Here is a 27,446-nt window from a genome sequence, read left to right on the forward strand (position 1 = left end):
AAATATGATAGACATGGCAAAAACACATGTAATAACAAAAACTAAAAAACTAAAATAAATTAGAAATATAAAAAATGACAAAAGCACATAACAAAAATAAAATAAATTAGAAACATTTGAAAAATAAAATAAAAATGACAAAAGCACATAAATATTACTAAATTTTAAAAATAAATTAGAAATATTTTATAAATAAAATAAAAATGACAAAAGGATCAAAATGAGTAAACCTGGAATAAAAATAGAAATGAAATATAAAAAAGACAAAATCACTTACAATTACTATAATGTAAACTAAAATTAAAATATGAACATGAACATGAAAATGTAAAAAGATAATTTTAGATGAATAAATAATAAAATATATCAATAATAATAATAATAATAATAATAGCACACAAATAATACTGGCACACCGAACAGTAAATACTTCACTAGTATGTGGTCTGATCTGATGGACAGATGGACGGACGGACGGACGGACGGACGGACGGATGGATAGATAGATAGATAGAAAAAAAAGCATTTTGCAAAAAAAAAAAATGCAACTATGTATCAAATCATGCATAGTTAAAAAAAAGAAAAGAGAAAACACTGTGCAGGTGCAACAAATTTACCTGTTGAATTAGACAGATGTCAATGAGCAAAAGATCAAATGAATGCATGACATGAATGCATTTGACTGCATGACGCAGGCTCTGTGATACTGATGTAAAACGAGTCCTGAAGCACAAGGCCTGTTTCAGCAGGAATAACTAAAGTTGGAAATTTGTTGGATTTGTCAAAGAGAGAGTGGGTTTCAGTACAGGTGTTTACTAAGAAGATTAGAAGTAGATCAGAGAGAATAGTTGGAAACATTCTGAAGAGTTTGAAAACATCTTTTCCTAGACCTTTACAAGAGTTTATATCAAATTTTATGTCTGGTAATTTTATTAAAGTTCCTTTTCCAGAAGTGTATGTAACTCCAAAGATAGACCAGGATGATAATAATAATGTTGATAATGAGAATATGTTGTTGTCTTTAAAAGGGTTACAAAGTCTTCCCTTTTCTATGGCAAGCAAACAAAATTTATATAACGTTTGTGCAAAGTCATTCTTTGTGGGACAGTTAAGAGAGAGGAGAGATACAAAGTGGAGAACTTGTTTTTCTGGATCTGAAAATGAATCACCTTCTTGGCATTCATTGTATAAAAATCCTCTTCCAAAAAGGTCTGGTGATTTACAGTGGCGAATTTTGCATTGTTCATTGGCAACAAAAGTGTTTTTGTTTAAATGTAAATTTTCAGTTTCTTCGCTTTGTACTGTGTGCAAAGTACCTGACACTGTTTTTCATATTTTTTGTGAATATTGTAAATTATTTCCTTTTTTCAACATTTTAAACGGAATTTTCTGTAGGTTAGGTATACATTTTTTAAAAACAATGTTCATTTATGGTTATAAATACTCTCGGAATAAGAAGGAGGTTTGTACTTTTTCAAACTTTCTGCTTGGATAGGCAAAATTAGCTATTTGGAAAGCTTATAGAATTGAAATGGAAGGTCAGGAAGTTAATGAAATGGGTTTGTATGTGAAAATGTAATTTAATGGTAAAATACATTTGTATTTAAAGGTCTCTCTGTCTCTCTCTCTCTCTAGAATGCTGTCAGGACCACAATATTTCTTACATTTCTTACATTTTTGGCTTTTGAGTTTGTTTGTCAATTCTTTAAATGTAATTGGGAAGTCAAGTGGATTTTGATTATTTTTAATAGTGTCTTCATAAGTTTGTAGATTTTGTTTGATCAGATCATAATTGTTATTGAGCTGTTTTGGTGGGATTTCTTGATATAAATTTTCAAAATGTTGTGTCCAAATGTTTCCGTCTTGTATTGGTAGATCTTGTGGTTTTGTTGTGCTCAGATTATTCCACATATCCCAGAACTGATTTAGATTTATTGAATGTTCTATTTCTTCTAAACTTTTGTTCAGATGGTGTTGCTTTTTTGTTTTAATTGTGTCTTTGTATTGTTTTAGTTTTGAACAGTATTCAGTTCTTATGTCGGTGTCGTATGGTTCTTTATGTTTCAGATTTGATAATTTTCTTAATGTTTTACAGTCTGAGTTCAACCATTTTTCATCTTTTGGTGTTTTTTTAATGAATTTTTTGCTTTTCTTTTTCAATTCACTTATATATGCTGCTTTTTGAAATATGTTATTGATTTCATTTGTAGCCAAACTAACACCATCTCTAGTTGTTTCTAGTTTTATTCATAAATATAGTGATTAGATTTTTCAGTTCTTCAGAATTCAGGGCATGGATGAATTTCTCTGCGCTGTCTGAAGTCCATCTGTATCTCTGCTGGACCTGAAACATTTTGCAGGTTTCCAGCTTGGTTTGTTCTGTTGTGTGATTTGTTGTAATATAAATGTTAGTTTGGTTATGGTCAGAAAGTGGAGTTTGCTGTTTGACAGTGAATCCACTGAAGGAGGAGGGGTCCATGTCAGTGATGGCGTAGTCAACTACACTAGCTCCAAGAGCTGAACAACATGTGAACCTCCCTAAAGAGTCCCCTTGGATCCTGCCATTAAGGATGTACAGGCCTAAAGCTCGGCAGAGGTGCACTAACTTAGAACCAGTTTTATTTACAGTTTGGTCAAGATTATTTCTCGCTGGAAGATTTCTTGTGAGACCCAGGGAGCTCTGACCAAAGATATATTGATTCCCCTTTGGATCTATGTTATCGGGTTCAGATCCAGTTCTTGCATTAAAGTCTCCACACAGCAGCACATTTCCCTGGGCCTGGAAACGGCTGATCTCTGTGTGGATGTTGTTCAGGTATTCTTCATCATGGTAAGGGGATTCTGCTGGAGGAATATAGATGGCACAGAGATATGTGTCAGTGGTTGAAATGCCATGCCAAATGATCGTTTTTATTGTTTTAAGCATCATTCTAGTGTTGCTTTATCTAAATTGCTTTATTAGCCCTGCCGGTTTTTCTGATCACTCACTTGTTGTGATTTGTGTCTTTCTGAAGTGTGTAAAGCCCAGTAGCGCCTATTGGCATTTTAATACATCTCTACTCGAAGATTCAAATTTTAAAGACATTTTTGTATCTTTTTGGAAAAATCATCAAAGCACAAAAATGATTTTATGTCTTTACAACAATGGTGGGACTTTGGAAAAGTTCAAGGAAAACAGTTATGTCAACAGTATAGTTGTAATGTTACCAAAGTTTTATTGAAGTCAGTAAAAGCTCTGGAGTCTGAAGTAGAAGAACTTCAGGCCTTGGCTGAAGCCACAAAGGATCAATGCTATCTTGAAGCTCTTGAGATAAAAAAAAGTCTGTGTTAACGTCCCTGCCCCTGTCAGTTTTTATTGTGATTTGTATAAATGTGAACACCAAGAAGAGCAGATGTTAGCTCAGAGTTTTTATTCTGCTCTTCCCCAGGTTAAACAAGAAAGTAATGTGGTGCTGGAAGCAGATATTTCCCTGGGGGAACTGTATGTAGCTTTGCAGAGTATGCAGAGCAGGAAAACTCCTGGACTAGACGGTTTACCTGTTGATTTTTATAAGTGTTTTTGGTTCATAATTGGAGAAGATCTCCTGGCAGTGCTGAAGGATAGCTTAGCCAATGGACGTCTGCCTTTAAGTTGCAGGAGGGCAAGGAATATCCGAAGTATTGGCAAATAGGCTTGTTAAAGTGATGGATCAAATTGTTTTGCCTGATCAGACCTATTGCGTCCCTGGCAGGCTGATTTCTGATAACATTGTTCTCATTCGAGACTTGTTAGAAATCTCTAAGCTTTTTGGTCTTAAAATGGGAATTATTTCGATTGATCAGGAAAAAGCTTTTGATCGAGTTGAACACGAATATCTATGGCAAACAATGATCGCCTTTGGGTTTACTTCTGGTTTTATCAACAAGATCAAGGCTTTGTATTGTGATGTGCAGAGTGTTTTAAAAGTCAATGGTGTTTTGAGCACTCCTCTTCAGGTCCAGCGGGGAATTAGACCTCTCCGGCATGTTATACTCTCTGGCTTTTGAACCTTTTTTACATAAGCTTAGATCTGTTTTACAAGGTGGGATTTTACCAGGGTGCAATATACCTTTAAAGTTATCTGCATATGCATGACTTAGTTGTCATGGTGGATAATCAACAAGATATTGATATGCTAACAAATGTTATAGATCAATATTTTTGCCGAAGGAAGAAGGAGGACAAGGCTTAATTCATCTGAACAGTAGAGGGGCAACTTTATGTTTTCAGTTCGTGCAGAGGTTTCTGTGTGGTCCCGTAGACCTAGTGTGGAGACCGCTGGCTTGTACGATCCAGTTAGGTGGACTTGGCCTAAACAGAACACTGTTTCTGATGGACTTAAAGCAGCTCAACACCAGTGGTTTGCCAAGTTTCTACCGTGAGCTGTTCAAAGTCTGGAATCTGTTTAAAACGGAGAGGACAGAGCATCATAGGTCACTCTATTGGCTTCTTCAAGAGCCAGTTGTGTATGGGACCCATTTGAGTGCGGCCTGTCCAATAGGTCCCAGTTTACTCAAACAATTCTGTTTGTCCGATGTTGTGACTTTGGGACATGTAATTCACTTTACAGGTGCAAAGATGGACAATGCTCAACTCCTTGCTTCTCATTTAAAGGTGCATTCTATTCGCATTAGGGCTGCACGATATTGAGAAAAAATGACATTGCGATATTTTCTTTTTCTGCGATATATATTCTAATCTAATTTTTTCTTACAAACAAAAATGGGGTGAGCACACTTACATTCTCATTTTAAATGATTTAAACATTGACACTATCGAGAGAGAGAAAGATAGCGCTCGTGTTGTTTGAAGACGTTGAGCGTGTGGACGGGGACTCGCTCGCGCGCGCGCTTTCTCGCGCTCTCTGTCTCTCGCGCGCGCTTTCTCTCTCTCTCTCGCACGCGCGCTTCCTCGATCTCTCTCTCTCTCTCTGTCTCGCGCTCTCTCTCTCTCACACGCGCGCGCGTGCTTTCTCTCTCTCTCTCTGTCTGTCTAAACTTTCACACTATGATGGTTAAGCTGTGCAATTAATCCGCGAGTCACATTCGTCAAGGGCTGGGGAGCAGCTGGCCCGTACAGTTAATGTATAACGGATCAACTACGACAGCCTACATCGCACATCCTGCGATGTGGCTATCGTGGATTCGTACATCGCGATATCGATGCATAAACGACACATCGTGCAGCCCTAATTCGCATGATAGAATTGTTGCTCAAAAAGTGGAAAGAGGCTTTAACAGATGCCGAGCGCACATTGTTGCATTTTTATGGTGGTCCTGTTCAACATAGTGTTGATGATTTTTTCCCCTTGATGAAGGTTCTCCCAGACTTTAAGGATTGTACAGGGTTTTTTTTAGGAATCAATAACCCCTGTCTGTCTATTAATGATGCCGATAAGAAATTGTTATACAGATTGATGGTAAAAATTTTGAACAAAGATAAGTTAAATGGTAAAATTGACACTCCATGGAGAGCTCGCTTAGGTCTGATAGACGGTGTTGGACCTGAATGGAGATCGCTGTACAAACCACCATTGCTGGAGAAGGTTGCAGACTTGCAGTGGAGAGTTTTACATACCGCTCTGGCTGTTAATTCTTTTATCTCTGTTTTAAACCCTGATGTTAATCATGACTGTCCTTTTTGCACTCTTCGTGAGACAGTTTTTCACTGTTTACTGTTGTCGTCTTGTGCCACTGTTCTCCATAGTCGAAGAGCTTTTTAAAATGTTTGGTGTAGTTTTTTCCAAACAGTTGTTTATCTTAGGGTACAGGTATTCCCAAAAAAAGAGGGAGCAGTGTCAACTCTTTAATTTTATTTTGGGAAGAGCAAAGATGGCTGTGTATATGAGTAGACGAAATAAGGTTGAAGGATTTACAGATGATGATGCTGTTTTTGTATTTGTTAAAATGGTGAAATCACGTTTACGAATCGATTTTAATTACTACAGATTGATGAACGATTTGGGAAAGTTTTCCATTATTTGGTGTCACAAGGATGTGCTTTGCTCTATTGTAGAGAATGATCTCATTTTCAAGAGTGTGTTGATTTAATGTGATTTTATTTGATTGAGTGTTGTTCTTACAACTGTTTTAATAAAGGAATTGTAAAATCTCTCTCTCTGTGTCTCTCTCTGTCTCTCTCTCTCTCTCTCTCTCTCTCTCTCTGTCTCTCTCTCTCTCTCTCTCTCTGTCTCTCTCTGTCTCTGTCTCTCTCTCTCTCTCTCTCTCTCTGTGTCTCTCTCTGTCTCTGTCTCTCTCTCTCTCTCTCTCTCTGTCTCTCTCTCTCTCTGTCTCTGTCTCTCTCTCTCTCTCTCTCTCTCTCTCTGTGTCTCTCTCTGTCTCTGTCTCTCTCTCTCTCTCTGTCTCTGTCTCTCTCTCTCTCTCTCTCTCTCTCTGTCTCTCTCTCTCTCTGTCTCTGTCTCTCTCTCTCTCTCTCTCTGTCTCTCTCTCTCTCTCTGTCTCTCTCTCTCTCTCTCTGTCTCTCTCTCTCTCTGTCTCTGTCTCTCTCTCTCTCTCTCTGTCTCTCTCTCTCTCTCTCTCTCTCTCTCTCTCTGTCTCTCTCTCTCTCTGTCTCTGTCTCTCTCTCTCTCTCTCTGTGTCTCTCTCTGTCTCTGTCTCTCTCTCTCTCTGTCTCTGTCTCTCTCTCCCTCTCTCTCTCTGTCTCTCTCTCTCTCTCTCTCTCTCTCTCTCTCTCTCTCTCTGTCTCTCTCTCTCTCTGTCTCTGTCTCTCTCTCTCTCTCTCTCTCTGTGTCTCTCTCTGTCTCTGTCTCTCTCTCTCTCTCTCTCTCTCTCTCTCTCTCTCTGTGTCTCTCTCTGTCTCTGTCTCTGTCTCTCTCTCTCTCTCTGTCTCTCTCTCTCTCTCTCTCTCTCTCTCTGATTGGACACGTCTTGTTGGGAGTGATGGCTCAATCCACGCAGGTTCACAGTTGCTGTTGTAAAATCACAGAGCGGTTAATTGAAACAAATGAGTATAATAATAGAACATTATCCCGGCAGGCTCGCGCCGTGGCAGCTTTAATTAGACTGATCTCTGGAGCTCCAGCCGTAAACACGAGGGATTCTCGTCTCGTTCTGCCCTCGCCGTGACTCTTGTTCGCCTTGAGGGCAGAACATGAAACCTCCCTCTCAGCTCTGCCCGCGGGGGTCATTTACAACAATGCTCCCAGTGCTAATAACAGGGCCAATTTATAAATCAAGCGCTGGTTAAATCTGTAAGCAAACTCAACCTGTCGTCCCCGAAGACGTGTGAGATGTGTGAACGGAAGATGCTTACAAAGCGCCGCTCTTTCCACTCCAGTCTGAACTAAACCTCAGCTGATCACAGATCACATCAAGAACACCAGAGTCTCAAACGGGCTCGGATTCAGAAGCATCTTTCTCATCAGAGACTGCTATTCACAATCATTTTACTGGATGCCCTACTGTACGGTGAAACATGCCTAAAAAGTCTGTTAAATTGTCAATTATAGCTCTGAATTTTCAGCATCTTCAGTTTTGTCTTCCTGACTTCCAGTGTCGTGCTGCACGATATTTTTGTGGAAACCGTAACATTTTTTATTTTTAGGATTCAAAGATGAATAGAAAGCATCATTTCTTTGAAATACAGTGTAATCTGTTTTTTTTTTTTTTTTTAACATTTGATCAATTTAATGCATCACTGAAGAAGAATCATATTCATTTACTTCAAAATATGTATAAAAAATATTTTATATTTTTAAAAAATATATTTAATATTTATATAATTAATAATCATATGTATTTGATATTTTTAAACAATTATTAATTAAATTATAAAAAACATTTTGCCATTTTTTATTATGTAATGCTTTTTCAAATTTCTTTCAAAAAATGTCAAAAATATTATGTAAATATATATATATAGCTCATTTCTGTAAAAGAAATACATTTTTGATTCACATATTTAATGATAATGATGTGTAAACCAATAATTGATCCTAATAATAACCATAGTCCTAGAGAACCAATGCTATTTTTGGTTAGTTTTGTCTGTTGATAAGCTGATTGCATGTTGTTTTCTTATATGTAATCTTCCAGACGTCAAGATCTGCAGAAGACGTACCCTTCATCTCTGAATGGAGATAAACACGGCAGAAAAACACAGCTCAATTTAGATTTCATGGCTCTTAATGTTAGTAACATTGATGGGAGGAGCAGACTGCAGGCAACAATTGAAATCATTTGATTGGATCTTTATTTCATGGCTGGGACAGTTTTATTGCATTATATTCCAATTCAATTAACTGGGATGTAAATCTGAGGCGAGCAGCAAGAGACGGAGAGAGAGAAGACAGAGACTTTCTACGTGTTCGTTACGACACGCAAACACACGTGTTCATCTGGATCCGAACTGATCAGTGTGGGCCAAAACAACAAATCACTTTCATGAGTTTAATAAGCTTCTGCTGCAATACAGTTTCACTCAAAACGAGAGAAAAACAGACAAGACCAACAAGCTGACAAACAAAGGCTTTAGCAGAGACGCTTTGTTGCGTGTCATGTTCATATGGACTGTGCGTGTGTGTGTGTGTGTGTGTGTAATGAAGCTAAAACTACAAACACTATAAAGCTACAGAACGGTCTGTGTTTACAGCCTCAGCGGGACACAACACAGTCTCACTGCAATTACACAGATGATATTCTGCCATATACAGCAGTCAGGGCTTACCGTATTTTTCTGACTATAAGTCACACCTGAATAAAAGTCGCATCAGTCCAAAAATACGTCATGATGAGGAAAAAAACATATATAAGTCGCACTGGACTATAAGTCACATTTATTTAGAACCACGAACCAAGAGAAAACATTACCGTCTACAGCCACGAGAGGGCGCTATATGTCTTCAGTGTAGACTACAGGAGAACTGAGCAGCATAGAGCGCCCTCTAGCGGCTGCAGACGGTAATGTTTTCTCTTGGTTCATTTCTCTCGGTTCATGTCAAATTAATTTTGATAAATAAGTCGCACCTGACTATAAGTCGCAGGACCAGCCAAACTATGAAAAAAAAGTGCGACTTATAGTCCAGAAAATACGGTATTTTACTGTGAACATGATCTGAAGAGCAAACTCAGGCCTTCTGATCCTAGACAGTGTTTGAGGCATTATAGATGCGATCTCGACGTGACGCCGATCTAAAGGATGTACGGCACAACCACGGTCTTCTTTTGGTCAGAATCTAAAGCAGCGTCACATGCATGTTGTTACTGTTAACTAAAATCATTAGAAATCTAAATTAATGAACTTAACTACAATTTAAATATTAGATCAGCTTAAGTTGATAGAAATAATAATTAATTAAAAATATATTAAAATAAAATATTAATAATTAAAATAAATAAATTATAAATAGAAATAAATATAATTAATATTAATGACATTTATAATTAATATTATTAAAATAATATAAAAATTATATTTACAGCATGCATGTGTATATACTGTATATTTATATATATATATATTTTTTTTAATATATATATATTTACTCATGTGTATGTGCCATGTGCATAAAAAATAAATAAATAAATAAATAAATAAATAAAAAATTACAAAAGCACATAAAAATCCCTAAAACTTAACCGAAATAAAAAATAAAAAAGCTAATTCTGGAAAAATCATTAATAAATACCATAAAAGTATATAAAAAATAATACATTGATAAATTAACATGAACATCAGCAGCAATTATTTAATCTCTTTTTTTATTATTATTGCTTTTTAAATATGTTTAAATTAATTTTTAATGTGATTAAAATATAAAATAACAATATTTTTTTTTTTACATCAAAATAATGTTTTTGTTTTAATATTTTCATTCAAATATAATAATTAAATTGAATTGTAATGATTTTTTTAAATAAAAAATAATAATTTTAAAATTGATATCTGACAACTTTTTAGCATACTGCATGAAATGTTTATCATAAAATAACTACAGTTAAAAACTAAATATAGTATGGAGTGTTTACTGTGCAGTATGCATTAAATTAGTATTCAATTCTGAACACAATCAGCAATACTTGATGCAGCGGCCTAAAACAACAATTTAAAGCATTCTGCAAATGGGCCCTTAGGAGACAGCTGCCTATTTAGACAGCAGAGAGCTCACTAGGTTTGAGAAGAGGGTGGATGTATTTCTCAGGCTCATCTCCTTCCCTTCTTGTTTCTGCGAGCAGAGTTTGACATGACAGCTCTGAAATGACTTTGGTAGAAGAGAGACGGCCAACAGAAGGAAAGAACATTTCTACTACATCTAATGAGAAAAGAAGCATGCACACACACACACACACACACACACACACACACACATACACTCTCAGCAGGGTGTCGCAGCAACAATTAGGCTCATTTAAGGATGATTAGTAAGTGCGTTCACTCTTCACACATGCTCGGCATGTGTTCGTGACAGAAAGCGTAATCCAAACCCCGCTTTAGCTCAAATTCATCTGTTCTGCACTTTCTGCTTTATATATCTGAGCTGCAGACTTTAACACGTGAAAGAGTCCTGATTAACTGACTCTAACTAAACAGACTGAAACCAAACTGAAGCAATGAGATGAAGTGTTTTCTGTAGAGTTTCAGATTTGCCTGTAATCAAAGATCAGAGTTGAATTGATCTGACCTCCAAATACAGGTTCATTTTATAGAACTATACTTTCGCTGTATGACAATCATTGACTCGTTCAGGTCTCTTTTCAATACTTATGTTAAGGGGAATAAAACAAATAAAACTAAACAGAAAATAAGGGTTATTATAGTTCAAACTGGAACTAAACTAACTAAAATTAAACCATCAAAAAAATAAAAATTAATAAAATGCACCATATATATATATACTGACTACAGGCATATATATATATTACATTTAATTTAATTTAATTTAATTTAATTTAATTTAATTTAATTTAATTTAATTTAATTTAATTTAATTTATAGATCTGTATATGTACTGTACATTTGGGTCTCTTTTAATTTATTTAAATTTTATTTATAGTTAAAATATTATCATTATAGTTAACTAAAAATATTCTATTAATGTTATAGTGAACAAACTAAAACCATTTAAAAACACTTACTTATGAAATCCAACACAATTACTAAAATATAATATATTATTATTATTATTATTATTATTAACAATCTAAAATCATTAAAATACTTTGTTACTTAAAATATAATATATGAAAAAGTATTTTATTTTAGCTATAGTGTTTGAAAAGGCAACGTTTCTCATCTTCATTTAGTTTAACTTGATGTGCTAAAATAACTAAAACTTAAATAAAACTGAATAAAAGCTATACAGATATATATATATATATATATATATATACTAAAAATCACAAAGAGAAAAATGCAAGAAAATTACTAAAACTTCAACTAAATATTTAAGTAGTTAAATAATAACAAAAACTATTTTAGAGAAACTGCCGGGACCTCGATTCTCAACTCAAACTGTCTCAACTTAAAGCAACAGATGTCAGATTTTCACATTTTCTGTCCTGTTTTTATCTCTCCTTATTTTAAGAGAATCGTTTGAGACAAAGCTACACAACAGAAGACTCCATGAAGTCTCTTGAGCATCATCTGAGCAATATTCCTGTTTCTCAGCATCAGGCGATGTGTGTCCAGATACATGCGGCACGCATGAAAATAGACGTGATTTCATGCTTTGATAAGAAAACGAGATACATAAAGCAGGCCTTCTTTATCTGCTGTGGTTGTTTCTGCTCTATCAGACAGACACCTCTGTGCATCTCCTCCTGTTTCCCTCTCGATAAGGACATTATGGAGAATACTATAGATATGCTGACTTCAAATCAAATCACTTTGTTTCCAAGCAACAACTAACATCCTTCCCAATAGTGCTGCTCTTTTTCCAGTAAACAATGTGATGAGAAGCAAACAATACCACTGACAAACTCGCCTGGAATTACTCATATGCCACATCTTTCAGAGTTGGTGAAATTTTGCATCCAGTTTGATTTGAATGTGACTTTATGTACACTTCCAGAAAAAAAAGGTACAAAAGGTGTCACTTGGGTGAAAGACCCTTTCAAAAGATACTTAAATGTACAATTTAGGCACAAATATGTGCAACAAGTCTGTACATTTAAGATACTAAAATGCATGCTTCAGGGGTAAATAAGGAACAAATGTGTACCTTTTTGAAAGGATACTTTCCCAGTGACAGCTTTTGTACCTTTTTCTTTTCTTTTTCTTTTTTTGAGAGTGTATAATTAAATACTCTGCAAATTATAATGCAAAAGAGGATTGTTTTTGTGTGTGTGTAAGTATACTTTCTCACACACACACACACACACACACACACACATATATATATATATATAGAAAGAACTAAAAAGAACTAAATTAAGTCTGTAAATGACACCTTGATTAGCACAATCCGAAGCCTAATGGACTTTATTAGAGAGAAGAGATAAATCCTAATGTGAAAAAAACCGACTCTATCTTTTTTGCCTTCTTTTTATTTATTTTTAATATAATGAAATTGGAAAACAACTTATATTTCTTTAAAACATTTCTTAATACACAAGCCTGCTCTCATATCATATTGCGCAGAAGGAAATAAGGCACCTTCTCCCAGGAGATAATAAAAGAATTGAATTTTTCCTTATCGGCGCGGTCATCTATTTTTCCACGGAATGCTATTACTTGCTGCCTGCGGTTGCTAGGCAACAGGAAATATTAATAGGGGCTTTTATTAGGCAGGCTTTCACAGTGCAGCACTAAAAAGAAGAAGTGGAAAACATGAATGTATTACATAAATCTAAAGCTTTTGCTCAAGTCTATGTTCCCTCTTGATTTATCGCACCTTCCCCTCATTTATGGGAAATAGTGGTGTGAAATAAGAAAATGGTACATTACCCTGAAGGACTATTTGAAAATAAATAATCGCAAAGGTGAAAAGAAAGCTGTTTAAGAACCAGGGGGGTTTCATTCTCCTTCTCTCTCTCCCTCTCTCTCTTTCTCAATGTTTTGTACGAGGCCAGATTTCTCAGGGCCTATTGAACAGCCCGATGTTTTCCCCGGTTTCTCCGGATCCATCAATCATCTGTGTAATATTCCTCACAGGAAATGCATTCTATTACGCTCTTTGAACTGCGATGGAGGGAAAGAAAATAAAAGATATTAATAGTTCCATAAAGCATTTCCGCTACCAATGTAATCCCTGAGTTGTGCGGTGATGCAAATATCTTTTGCTTTATATTGATTAATTGCACACCGTTCCATCCACTTCCCATACCTCTCTCTCTCTCTCTCTCTCGCTCTCTCTCCGTCTCTCTTTCTCTCGCTCTCTGGAAAGGCAGCCTCACGTCAAACCTGACAGATGCCATAAACCCTTTCGGTGGGTATTTTATTTTAAAATTTTTTGGGTGGAATTCAACAAAAATACATTTGATTAAAGCCGCTCGAAGGCTGGACGGCCGCAAATAGCCTGAGAGTTTGGGCAGGCCGTCATCTTCAGGCTATTTCTGGCCGAGTCCCGACCGCAGGACGGTTCATTCAGGCGGTGATGAATCTAGCAGTCCAAGTACAGGCTGGAAAACCATTACTCTGTTCACAGGCCTCGCAAGAAAAACGTAGAGAGCTCGAGTGAAAATAAAAAAAGTTTGCATTTATTTACAGTCATGCATTTGGCAGATTCTTTTAATCCGGAGCATGCATGTGTTTTGCATGCATTCCCTAAGAACCAAACCTGTGAATACTTTGAGTTACAGTTTAGCACGCTTTGCAGTCGAATGCAACATTATGAGTTAAAAATAAACTTGAACCTCTAAATGTCTTTGGCGGCAGCGGCAATGAACATGAACAAAACCTGATGATGAATTGAGATGATCTGAGCTTCAGTAAAGATAAACATCTAACTGTCTGTGCATCATTGACACTCATTTACTTACTTTTGTTTTTTATGGTCTCTGACTTATGGAAACTTGTTAGCAAAAAAAAAAAACACTTTTTATCTCAAATATTTTATTATTATTATTATTTTATTTTTTTTTGCAATTCTGACTTTTTATCTTTACATGCATCAGAATCATGAGATATAAACCCGCAATTGAGATAAAACAGAGATTTTTTTGTACTCCTTGGCAGAATTGTGAGATATAAATTCATAATTGTAAGAAAATAGTCTGAATTTACGCCTTGCTATTGTTAAAAAGATTAAAAAATCTCACAATTCAGACTTTTTTCTTATGATTCTAGGTTTTTATCTCTCAATTGTGATTTAATTTTTTTTTTCAGAATTGCAAGATATACAGTAGAGAAGAAAAGCAAAGATTGTGAAATGTGAACTCAAAATTGCAAGAAGCTTATGACTCATAAGTCATACTTAGCCTTTTTATTGATTTATTTTTACTCCATGGCAGAAACAGGCTTCCATACAGACTTATGGACTGCCACATTAACATAATTAAAACTGAAACTGAATATAAAACTTATACCTATTAATGCTTTTGTTTGTCATCTGTATTGACACCAAAGCACCAGTTTTCATTCATGGAGGAAACAAAAAAACACAAAAACGTTTAGCTTCAGACTAAATTATTCTATGATACAACATACATTCAAGGACACATTCTTCATGCTACTGCTGTAAATGTACTGTTTGCTACTGCTAATTATTCTACTGCTAATTACATGATATTTTTACTCACTTGATTGCCCTTGAAATTTCATTGAAAACAAGTGACATTTCATTAATGAAGCATGTTGCTTTCAAAATCCACATCTGCGAAATTGTTCAAATCATTAGGTTGGCATACATTTTTTCCATGTTAGCTTACATTACAACAAAGCTTGCTGTGAAGCTTTTCTTTCCTAATGAGATATTTGTACAGTAAAGTACAGTAAAGCAGCCATGATTAAATAAATCATGACAGATCATGTTCATTGCCTGAAGGGCAAAAAAGTATTTTCTACACTGAATATTTTTCTAGAAATATTCTTTCTACTTTTAAATTGTATGTTTATTTAAATGTGTTACTTTCCAGTTCTGCAATTATATGTAAAAAACCAAAAACCATGTGCTAGTAATTTCTGAGCGAAAACTGTTTAAAAAGAAAACTTTTCAGCATAGCTTCGCAAACATCTTTCAAAATGTTCCAAAACATGCCATTTATCTGATTTTTCAGCATGCATTTATGTATCCCAGCATAAAAAAACAAGCAGATCAGTCATTTACACACAGAACAACAACCTGATTTTTAACTAACACTAAACCTAGTTAACAAGGATAAATTAAGACGATTTGTGAACGTTTTTTCTTTTATTGCACTGAAAGTAACATGATATTTAAAGGCTATTAATAAATAAATATAAATGCATTATAATATTTGAAGGTTTGCTTGTCATTTGTTTTAATGCATTATACTTTCTAAAGGTGTTACAATGCATTATAATTGTGGCTACAATCATGGGATCATATGATGCATTATTCCAATGCATATTTAATGCATTAATAATAGTACGTTTGGATGACTTTAATTCTCAGAAACTAGAAGTACTCTGGTTGCATCTTCAACTTTGTTTGCTTATCAAGTTAAGACGTCCTAAATTAACTGTAAAGAGTGCTGCTCTAGATATTTATACTTCTTCAGAAGCACAAACGCTGTTATGGAGATGGAAGTTGTGTCCATGCAGCAGTGCTCCATCTAAATTGTTTGATATACTTTAAAAAGCTCTTAGTACTGATGACATTCCATTCAAAGCAGTTTTCCTTTTATCCCGGTGCTGTGTTCAGTCACTCAACCTCATTATACCCCTCCCTTCCTCCTCGTCGTTTCTCTATCACTCTTTCTGCCTCTCCAGCCCATCTCTCTCTATCTCTTTTCTCTGACAGTCTCTCTCGCTCTGCACTGCTCTAATGAAAAAAAATCTTCTACTCCAGATGGAAGATGAAACCTAATGGCTTTTCTTCTCTTCTCTTCTGGAGACCGAATATATGCACTGACCCCCTGATGGCAGAGATTCATTTCATCAGCACAAGGTTCGGAAAACTGCATATACAGGTCCACTAACATGACTGACCAAAACAGACCAGAGTCATTTGTTTAGGAAATTGCAAATAAAAATATGAAACAGAATAGTATATGGAGGGGATTTTGGTCATTCGAATTGTACACGGATGAGGCAAACTGGGCCAGAAACAGAAGCATTTGCAAATGTACAGTACATATCTTTTACTTCTATATTGAGAATAAAAAAAGGATTACTTGAATTGGGAGGACACATAAGCAGTCCTGCAACAAACCTACGCCATTGCTTGATCATCGTTGCAGATGTCAAACAGAACATGAAAGAAATCCGAACAGACTAGAAAAAACACACAAAACGAAAGAATAAACAGAACAAAACAAAACTGAACACAACACAAAACAAAAGAAAACAGAACAGATTAAAAAAATTGAAGACAAAACCGAACAGAAACCTAAACAGAGAACAAAACTGAACACAAAACAAAAAAAAAACGAAACACAAAACTAGAACAGATTACAAAATAAAAAACAACACTGAACACAAAACACAAAACAGAAGACAAACAGAACAAAACAAACAAAAAAACAGATTAGAACAGAAAACACAAAGCAAAACACAAAACTGAATACAAAATAGTAGAAAACTAATTAAAACAGAATAGAAAACAAACAAAACAAAAAAAAATAAAAATAAAGTAAAACACAAAACATAGGACAAAAAAAAATAGAATAAAAAAACCCAAACAACACAAAACAAACAAAAAAAACTGAACACAACACAAAACGAAACACAAAACAGAACAGATTAGAAAACAAAACAAAAAAAACTAGAACAGATTAAAAAACAAAACACAAAACTGAACACAAAACAAAAGAAAAAACTAAACAAACACAAAAAACTGAAGACAATACTAAACACAAAAAGAAAAGACGAAACAAACACACAAAAACAGAAGACAAAACCGAACGCAAAACAAAAGAAAAAATGAAACAAACACACAAAACAGAAGACAAAACTAAACACAAAAAGAAAAGACGAAACAAACACACAAAACAGAAGACAAAACTAAACACAAAACAAAAGAAAAAACTAAACAAACACACAAAACAGAAGACAAAACTAAACACAAAACAGAAGAAAAAACTAAACAAACACACAAAACAGAAGACAAAACTAAACACAAAACAAAAGAAAAAACTAAACAAACACACAAAACAGAAGACAAAACTAAACACAAAACAAAAGAAAAAACTAAACAAACACACAAAACAGAAGAAAAAACTAAACACAAAAAGAAGACGAAACAAACACACAAAACAGAAGACAAAACTAAACACAAAACAAAAGAAAAAACTAAACAAACACACAAAACAGAAGAAAAAACTAAACACAAAAAGAAGACGAAACAAACACACAAAACAGAAGACAAAACTAAACACAAAACAAAAGAAAAAACTAAACAAACACACAAAACCGAAGACAAAACTAAACACAAAACAAAAGAAAAAACTAAACAAACACACAAAACAGAAGACAAAACTAAACACAAAAAGAAGACGAAACAAACACACAAAACAGAAGACAAAACTAAACACAAAACAAAAGAAAAAACTAAACAAACACACTAAACAGAAGACAAAACTAAACACAAAAAGAAGACGAAACAAACACACAAAACAGAAGACAAAACTAAACACAAAACAAAAGAAAAAACTAAACAAACACACAAAACAGAAGACAAAACTAAGCACAAAACAAAAGACAAAACTAAACAAACACACAAAACAGAACACAAAACTAAACACAAAACAAAAGAAAAAACTAAACAAACACACAAAACAGAAGACAAAACTAAGCACAAAACAAAAGAAAAAACTAAACAAACACAAAACAGAAGACAAAACTAAACACAAAACAAAAGAAAAAACTAAACAAACACACAAAACAGAAGACAAAACTAAGCACAAAACAAAAGAAAAAACTAAACAAACACACAAAACAGAAGACAATACTAAACACAAAACAAAAGAAAAAACTAAACAAACACACAAAACAGAAGACAAAACTAAACACAAAACAAAAGAAAAAACTAAACAAACACACAAAACAGAAGACAAAACTAAACACAAAACAAAAGAAAAAACTAAACAAACACACAAAACAGAAGACAAAACTAAACACAAAACAAAAGATAAAACTAAACAAACACACTAAACAGAAGACAAAACTAAACACAAAACAAAAGAAAAAACTAAACAAACACACAAAACAGAAGACAAAACTAAACACAAAACAAAAGAAAAAACTAAACAAACACACAAAACAGAAGACAAAACTAAACACAAAACAAAAGAAAAAACTAAACAAACACACAAAACAGAAGACAAAACTAAACACAAAAAGAAGACGAAACAAACACACAAAACAGAAGACAAAACTAAACACAAAACAAAAGAAAAAACTAAACAAACACACAAAACAGAAGACAAAACTAAACACAAAACAAAAGAAAAAACTAAACAAACACACAAAACAGAAGACAAAACTAAACACAAAACAAAAGAAAAAACTAAACAAACACACAAAACAGAAGACAAAACTAAACACAAAACAAAAGAAAAAACTAAACAACCACACAAAACAGAAGACAAAACTAAACACAAAACAAAAGAAAAAACTAAACAAACACACAAAACAGAAGACAAAACTAAACACAAAACAAAAGAAAAAACTAAACAAACACACAAAACAGAACACAAAACTAAACACAAAACAAAAGAAAAAACTAAACAAACACACAAAACAGAAGACAAAACTAAACACAAAACAAAAGAAAAAACTAAACAAACACACAAAACAGAACACAAAACTAAACACAAAACAAAAGAAAAAACTAAACAAACACACAAAACAGAAGACAAAACTAAGCACAAAACAAAAGAAAAAACTAAACAAACACACAAAACAGAAGACAAAACTAAACACAAAACAAAAGAAAAAACTAAACAAACACACAAAACAGAAGACAAAACTAAACACAAAAAGAAGACGAAACAAACACACAAAACAGAAGACAAAACTAAACACAAAACAAAAGAAAAAACTAAACAAACACACAAAACAGAAGACAAAACTAAGCACAAAACAAAAGAAAAAACTAAACAAACACACAAAACAGAAGACAAAACTAAACACAAAACAAAAGAAAAAACTAAACAAACACACAAAACAGAAGACAAAACTAAGCACAAAACAAAAGAAAAAACTAAACAAACACACAAAACAGAAGACAAAACTAAACACAAAACAAAAGAAAAAACTAAACAAACACACAAAACAGAAGACAAAACTAAACACAAAACAAAAGAAAAAACTAAACAAACACACAAAACAGAAGACAAAACTAAACACAAAACAAAAGAAAAAACTAAACAAACACACAAAACAGAAGACAAAACTAAACACAAAACAAAAGAAAAAACTAAACAAACACACAAAACAGAAGACAAAACTAAGCACAAAACAAAAGAAAAAACTAAACAAACACACAAAACAGAAGACAAAACTAAACACAAAACAAAAGAAAAAACTAAACAAACACACAAAACAGAAGACAAAACTAAACACAAAACAGAACAGAACAGAACAGAGAAAGAAAGGACAGAACACACTGTTTGTGGCAGCACTGATGTTTGTATGCCATCGCTCTACTGAACAAGACAAAATCTACAATTTCATTTCATCAAACTCAGACTGAGGCAAAGGTCATAAAAGGTCAAAGTAAAGCGTGATATGTTATCAGCATCGCAATGAATAGGGCACAATACATATTTCCCATGTATACAGCTCACAGAGCATATAGCTTTTCGAAACATGATTGGTTTTAGCATTGTTATTACAGGCATATAAACCTGATGAATGCCTCAACCAGAAATATACAGCACAAATACTGCAGAACATAATCACTACATGGTTAAAGAAGGTTTCTTGGGGAAGAAATGGGAATAAAATGGCAGTCCATCACGGTGAGCGTATGGCGTCATTAAGCGGAGTATTATTGACTAGCACACTCTATTCACCCGCTCAATGGGTGTCAATATAGAAATGGGATCTCGAAATGAAAGAATGGTTGATTTAATGCATTCTGGAAGCTCAAGAAATTGCATGCATAGATTCATACGGCTGCAGAACCGCTGTCATGCTGCCTGATGTCTAATATAAGTGGCTTCTTTTGTAGAGACTCATTAGAAGAATGACTAAAGTTGAGTTGAATGTAAATTATGTCCTGCTTTTGCATCGAATTCCAGTTTCAAACTGAGTTTTATAATCAAAAGTAAGAAATAATAAAGCCCTGGCATATAAAACAGGTGAATCTCACAAAATCTGTCCAGTGCTGTTTCAATATTATAGTAGTGTGATATTTATTAATGTTTTGGATTTGCTTTTATTTTTAATTTGAGTTAGTTTTAGTAAATGTTTTACATGCTTTTTAAAAATATATATATTATTCTTTTATATTTCAATTTAGATTTTTTTATATGCATTTAATACTTAGCACTTAAAGTTAAATATATATATATTTTTAGTAGTTTAAGTAAAATTTTTTACATGCTTTAAAAATATTATTCTTTTATATTCTTTTAAATTCATTTTATTTTTTCATTTCATTTTTTCAGCTCAGCTCACAGCTTACAACTTTGAAAAATCTTTTTTTTAAGTGTAATATATTTATTTTCTTTTATTTCAACTTGATTTAAATTAATATTTCAGTCCCAAACCACTAGTTAGAAATATGATAATTATAGAGAAATATAAATCTATTTTGCACTCTTAAAGAGTGAGATTCAGTGTTTTCCCAGCGTTTCTGAACCATGCTGTGGATCTCTCCTCTTTATGACAGAGTTTCCACAGATGGCAGATCACTTTATTCACCAATTCATTCTGTGTCACTCATACAAATACAGACAATCAAAACACTCAACATACAGTTCTGCCATTCAACCAAGATAACCACATTATTATATATAACCCTACATCCACCCAAAGATCAATTCACAAATCACAGTAAACTGAAGATGCACATGCAAAAACTTTACTTTCCTCACAATATCCTGCCTGAAAGGTACAATCCCTTTTTAATCATGCAACACATCATCTGCATACAATTTGCATATGCATATTGCTATCCAGTTGATTAAATTTTTTGTTTTTATTTTTTGGTTCAAGAAACTATGAGAAACTACAGATTAAAAACTATATTATTAATAAATATATATATTTTTGTTGCTTCTAAATATGTATATAAAAAATAAAAATAAAAAAAATACAAAAATATTCTATAATATATATTATAAAGTATTATAAATATTATAATTAATTTAAAATATAATATATTTAATACATAACACATGCATAATACATGCATAATTAAATAAAATTTCATATTTTAATAGTACAATAATAAATATAATATTTATTTCTAATAAAAATAAACTATAGGACATAAAAAATATATTTATTTATAATATAAACAATTATGTACATTGTACAATTATGTACAATTATGAAGTTGACAAGCATTTTTGACATTTTGTTCCCAATTCAAGTCAACAGAGAGTACTTTAACAGGAAACAGACTAACAGTAATTCTACTGTTTTACTACTCAATAAAAATTCACAGTGCACACACAAATATCGTATGTCAGAGCTCAATTAAACTGATCTATTTGCACTGATAATTAATAAAATAATATTCATAATTAGACACTTCCTTTGACTTCATCTGCCATTTAAGATCTTGAGGTCATTGCAGTGCATTCTGGGATTGCCTCATCCATAAACTGCTGTATTATAAGGCCACATAATTGGTTTGGAGCAGTCTTGGTGTTCAGCTATGAGACCTGACAGTGCTGTCTATGTAGGGCAGAAGCGGGACTCACCGAGGGCATCTGGCTGGACAGCAGGTGTCCGTCCTGGGCGAGCATGTTGGACATCATGAGGGCGGGCAGCTCGGGGTACGAGTACGGGTTGATCAGGCCGTTGTGAGGGATGGAGTGACACAGGTAGCTGGACTCGGGGTCCATCAGGTGCAGCAGTGATGGCTCGGGGTGATTCGGAGGGGTTATAGGGGGGATCTCGTAGTCCTCGTCTCCTCCTCCTCCGCCGTTTCCGCTGCCCCCTCCCTGTCCGGAGTAATTCTGCAGTGGAGAAGAAAGAAAATCACTTAAAAAAATAATAATAATTCAGTGGTGGCGTCTTGCCAAAATTAACACCATCATAAAATAAAATAAAATAAAATAAAATAAAATAAAAAATCACTTAAAATAACACTTGTTTATTTACAATAAATAAAATAAAATATAACTTATTTAAATAAAAAAACAAATACAAAAATTCTAAATGTTCAAATAAAATAAAAGTAAAAATAAAGTAAACAATAATATTAAAGTTTTAAATACACAAAATAAAATTATGTGAATTAAAAAAAATACAATGTATGTTCAGATTAAATAATTAAATAAATTACATGTTCAAATAAAATAAAATAAAATAAATTACTAAATCACTAAAAAATAACACTTGTTTATATACAATAAATAAAATATAACTTGTTTAAATAAAAAAACTAATACAAAAATTAAAAATGTTCAAATAAAATAAAAGTAACAATAAACAATAATATTAAAGTTTTAAATACACAAAATAAAATAATATGTATAAAAATACAATGTATGTTCAGATTAAATAATTAAATAAATTACATGTTCAAATAAAATAAAATAAATAAGTAAATAAAACACTAAAACACACAAAAAATAATACTTGTTTACTGTACATACAATAAATTAAATAAAATATAACTTGTTTAAATAAAAAACTAATAAATAAATTCAAAATGTTCAAATAAAATAAAAGTAAAACAAAGTAAACAATAATAATATAGTTTTAAATACACAAAATAAAATAATATGTATAAAAGAATACAATGCATGTTCAGATCAAATAATTAAATAGATTACAACATGTTCAAATAAAATACATTTAAATTAAATAGTTAAGTGCAATAAATGAAATAAAATACAAATACAAACCCCTCCTTGAACTGCCACCTTAACGTGGTGGAGGGGTTTGAGTACCCGAATGACCCTAGGAGCTATGTTGTCCGGGGCTATATGCCCCTGGTAGGGTCTCCCAAGGCAAACAGGTCCTAGGCGACGGGTCAGACTAAGAGCGGTTCAGAACCCCCTTATGAGAAGACTAAATCTAAGGACCGTGACGTCGCCCGGTATGGCGCAGCCGGGGCCCCACCCTGGAGCCAGGCCCGGGGTTGGGGCTCGTATGCGAGCGCCTGGTGGCCGGGCCTCTCCCCACGGGGTCCGGCCGGGCTCAGCCCGAAGGAGCGACTTGGGGCCGCCTTCCCGTGGGCTCACCACCTACAGGAGGGACCGTAAGGGGCCGGTGCTTAGACAATCGGGCGGCAGTCGAAGGCGGGGGCCTCGACAGCCCGATCCCTGGACATGGAAACTAGCTCTAGGGACGTGGAACGTCACCTCACTGGCGGGGAAGGAGCCCGAGATTGTGCGTGAGGTTGAGAGGTTCCGACTAGCGATAGTCGGGCTCACCTCTACGCACAGCTTGGGCTCTGGAACCACACTCCTCGAGAGAGGATGGACTCTTTACCACTCTGGAGTTGCCCATGGTGAGAGGCGGCGGGCTGGTGTGGGTTTGCTTATAGCCCCCCAGCTCAGCTGCCATGTGTTGGAGTTTACCCCGGTGAACGAGAGGGTCGCTTCCCTGCGCCTTCGGGTCGGGGATAGGTCTCTCACTGTCGTTTGTGCCTACGGGCTGAACGGCAGTGCAGAGTACCCGGCCTTCTTGGAGTCTCTGGGAGGGGTGCTGGAAAGTGCTCCGACTGGGGACTCCGTCGTTTTACTGGGGGACTTCAACGCCCACGTGGGCAACGACAGTGACACCTGGAGGGGCGTGATTGGGAGGAACGGCCCCCCTGATCTGAACCCGAGCGGTGTTCAGTTATTGGACTTCTGTGCTAGTTACAGCTTGTCCATAACGAACACCATGTTCAAGCATAAGGGTGTCCATCAGTACACGTGGCACCAGGACACCCTAGGCCGTAGGTCGATGATCGACTTTGTGGTCGTTTCATCCGACCTCCGGCCATATGTCTTGGACACTCGGGTGAAGAGAGGGGCGGAGCTGTCAACCGATCACCACCTGGTGGTGAGTTGGATCCGATGGCGGGGGAGGAAGCTGGACAGACTCGGCAGACCCAAACGTACTGTGAGGGTCTGCTGGGAACGTTTGGCCGAGTCTCCTGTCAGAGAGATCTTCAACTCCCACCTCCGGCAGAGCTTCGACCGGATCCCGAGGGAGGCTGGAGATATTGAGTCTGAGTGGACCATGTTCTCCACCTCCATTGTCGAAGCGGCCGCTCGGAGCTGTGGCCGTAAGGTTTCCGGTGCCTGTCGAGGTGGCAATCCCCGAACCCGGTGGTGGACACCGGAAGTAAGGGATGCCGTCAAGCTGAAGAAGGAGTCCTATCGGGCCTGGTTGGCTTGTGGGACTCCTGAGGCAGCTGACAGGTACCGGCAGGCCAAGCGGACTACAGCCCGGGTGGTTGTGGAGGCAAAAACTCGGGCCTGGCAGGAGTTCGGTGAGACCATGGAGAAGGACTATCGGTCAGCCTCGAAGAGATTCTGGCAAACCGTCCGGCGCCTCAAGAGAGGGAAGCAGTGCCCTACCAACGCTGTTTACAGTAAAGGTGGGGAGCTGTTGACCTCAACTGGGGATGTCGTTGGACGGTGGAAGGAATACTTCGAGGATCTCCTCAATCCCGCTGTCACGTCTTCCATTGAGGAAGCAGAGGCTGAGGGCTCAGATGTGGACTCGTCCATCACCCAAGCTGAAGTCACCGAGGTAGTCAAGAAACTCCTCGGTGGCAAGGCACCGGGGGTGGATGAGATCCGCCCTGAGTACCTCAAGTCTCTGGATGTTGTGGGGCTGTCTTGGCTGACACGCCTCTGCAGCATCGCGTGGCAGTCGGGGACGGTGCCTCTGGGATGGCAGACCGGGGTGGTGGTCCCTCTTTTTAAGAAGGGGGACTGGAGGGTGTGTTCCAACTACAGGGGGATCACACTTCTCAGCCTCCCTGGGAAAGTCTATGCCAGGGTATTGGAGAGGAGAATCCGGCCGATAGTAGAACCTCGGATTCAGGAGGAACAGTGTGGTTTTCGTCCAGGCCGTGGAACACTGGACCAGCTCTATACCCTCTACAGGGTGCTGGAGGGTTCATGGGAGTTTGCCCAACCAGTCCACATGTGCTTTGTGGATTTGGAGAAGGCATTCGACTGTGTCCCTCGCGGCGGCCTGTGGAGGGTGCTCCGGGAGTATGGGGTCCGGGGCCCTTTGCTAAGGGCTATCCGGTCCCTGTACGACCGGAGCAGGAGCTTGGTTCGTATTGCCAGCAGTAAGTCAGACTTGTTCCCGGTGCGTGTTGGACTCCGGCAGGGCTGCCCTTTGTCGCCGGTTCTGTTCATGATTTTTATGGACAGAATTTCTAGGCGCAGCCAGGGGCCGGAGGGGGTCAGGTTTGGTGACGACACGATTTCGTCTCTGCTCTTTGCGGATGATGTTGTCGTGTTGGCCTCATCAAGCCAGGACCTTCAGCTTGCACTGGGACGGTTTGCAGCCGAGTGTGAAGCGGCTGGGATGAGAATCAGCACCTCCAAATCCGAGGCCATGGTCCTCAGTCGGAAAAGGGTGGCTTGCCCACTTCAGGTTGATGGAGAGTTCCTGCCTCAAGTGGAGGAGTTTAAGTATCTTGGGGTCTTGTTCACGAGTGAGGGAAGGATGGAACGGGAGATTGACAGACGGATCGGTGCAGCTTCTGCAGTAATGCGGTCGATGTACCGGTCTGTCGTGGTGAAGAAAGAGCTGAGCCGCAAGGCGAAGCTCTCAATTTACTGGTCAATCTACGTTCCTACTCTCACCTATGGTCATGAGCTTTGGGTCATGACCGAAAGGACAAGATCCCGGATACAGGCGGCCGAAATTAGCTTTCTCCGCAGGGTGGCTGGGCGATCCCTTAGAGATAGGGTGAGAAGCTCAGTCACCCGGGAGGAGCTCAGAGTAGAGCCACTGCTCCTCCACATCGAGAGGGGTCAGCTGAGGTGGCTCGGGCATCTGTTCCGGATGCCTCCTGGACGCCTTCCCGGGAAGGTGTTCCGGGCGCGTCCCACTGGGAGGAGACCCCGGGGTAGACCTAGGACACGCTGGAGAGACTATGTCTCCCGGCTGGCCTGGGAACGCCTCGGTGTCCCCCCAGAAGAGCTGGAGGAAGTGTCTAGGGAGAGGGAAGTCTGGGGTTCTCTGCTTAGACTGCTGCCCCCGCGACCCGGCCCCGGATAAGCGGAAGAAGATGGATGGATGGATGGATACAAATTATGTTCAAATGAAATAAATGATAACTTAAATGACTTTAAATAATAAAATAAAAAATTATAATAAAAAAAAAAATCATAATGAAAACCTATTTGAAAACCCGTTGTGTATGTATGAGCAATAGTAGATGTGACGAATTGCTTTGTGGAGAGAGGCATAAACACAATTATATAAATATTATGCAGTTAAACAAGTAAGAATCGCTTTTTTGGACGTGCATCAATTGGCAGCTTCCGATCTGGCTCTGGAATCATGGAAAGTTGCTGGAAATTCGGCATTATCACAATCAACTTTTGGAAGCGCAGACCATGTTTTCATAGCGCTAAAGTTTGTGCTGTTTTCACCCATTGCCACAGGTCCGTATCGATGCTTGTGCCTCTCATCAGCAGCATCAATCTAACTTTGGACCCGATGGAGGAAGTATGCAACGTTAAATTCAGCAAAAAGGGAAAAGAGAGAGAGGGAAAGGGAGAGAGAGAGAGAGAGAGAGAGAGAGAGAGAGAGAGAGAGATTGCCGGGGTATTCAAGAGGGAATGAAAAGCAATTTTGTAGGAGGCGATCTGACTGGAGCCCCGTCCATAATGACTGAGTCAAATTAATCATCAGAAATAATATTCCGCTGTCAACCATTCAAGAGCTTTTTTAATAGAATTTTTATGATTCATGTCTGCCCGTACACATCAAACAGTCAGTTCTGCAACATTTCAGAAATCAATTCAATATCATCTTTGTGTTGCCTGTCATCTTCGCCCGGAGAACGGCCATTTATCTTGCAAACAAATACTTTTAGCAAATACTCGGCCGTGGAGAAGAGGAGAGAGAGACGAGGATTGTGGGACCTCTGATTTCACCTTGCCGCTGTACATTACTCAAATCCCAAAGTTCTCTGAAATATATCACCCGTCTGAGTGTCTCCACGAGGATAAAACGCTAAACGATGTTTTAAGAAAGG

At 36.5% G+C, this 27,446-nt stretch overlaps 1 protein-coding gene across 5 annotated transcripts in view; it reads right to left on the reverse strand.

The window, feature by feature from the left end:
• LOC132151492 (thymocyte selection-associated high mobility group box protein TOX-like) overlaps positions 1–27,446 on the reverse strand; it is a 121,946-nt gene that overhangs the window by 24,005 nt on the left and 70,495 nt on the right. For all 5 annotated transcript variants that reach the window (XM_059559620.1, XM_059559617.1, XM_059559621.1 and 2 more), the window contains one exon: positions 21,976–22,233. In XM_059559620.1, coding sequence (XP_059415603.1) covers positions 21,976–22,233 — 258 coding nt within the window. The remainder of the gene's footprint in view (positions 1–21,975; positions 22,234–27,446) is intronic.

The sequence above is a fragment of the Carassius carassius genome, chromosome 10 (genome assembly GCF_963082965.1).
Source record: "Carassius carassius chromosome 10, fCarCar2.1, whole genome shotgun sequence".
Taxonomy (NCBI): Eukaryota; Metazoa; Chordata; class Actinopteri; order Cypriniformes; family Cyprinidae; genus Carassius; species Carassius carassius.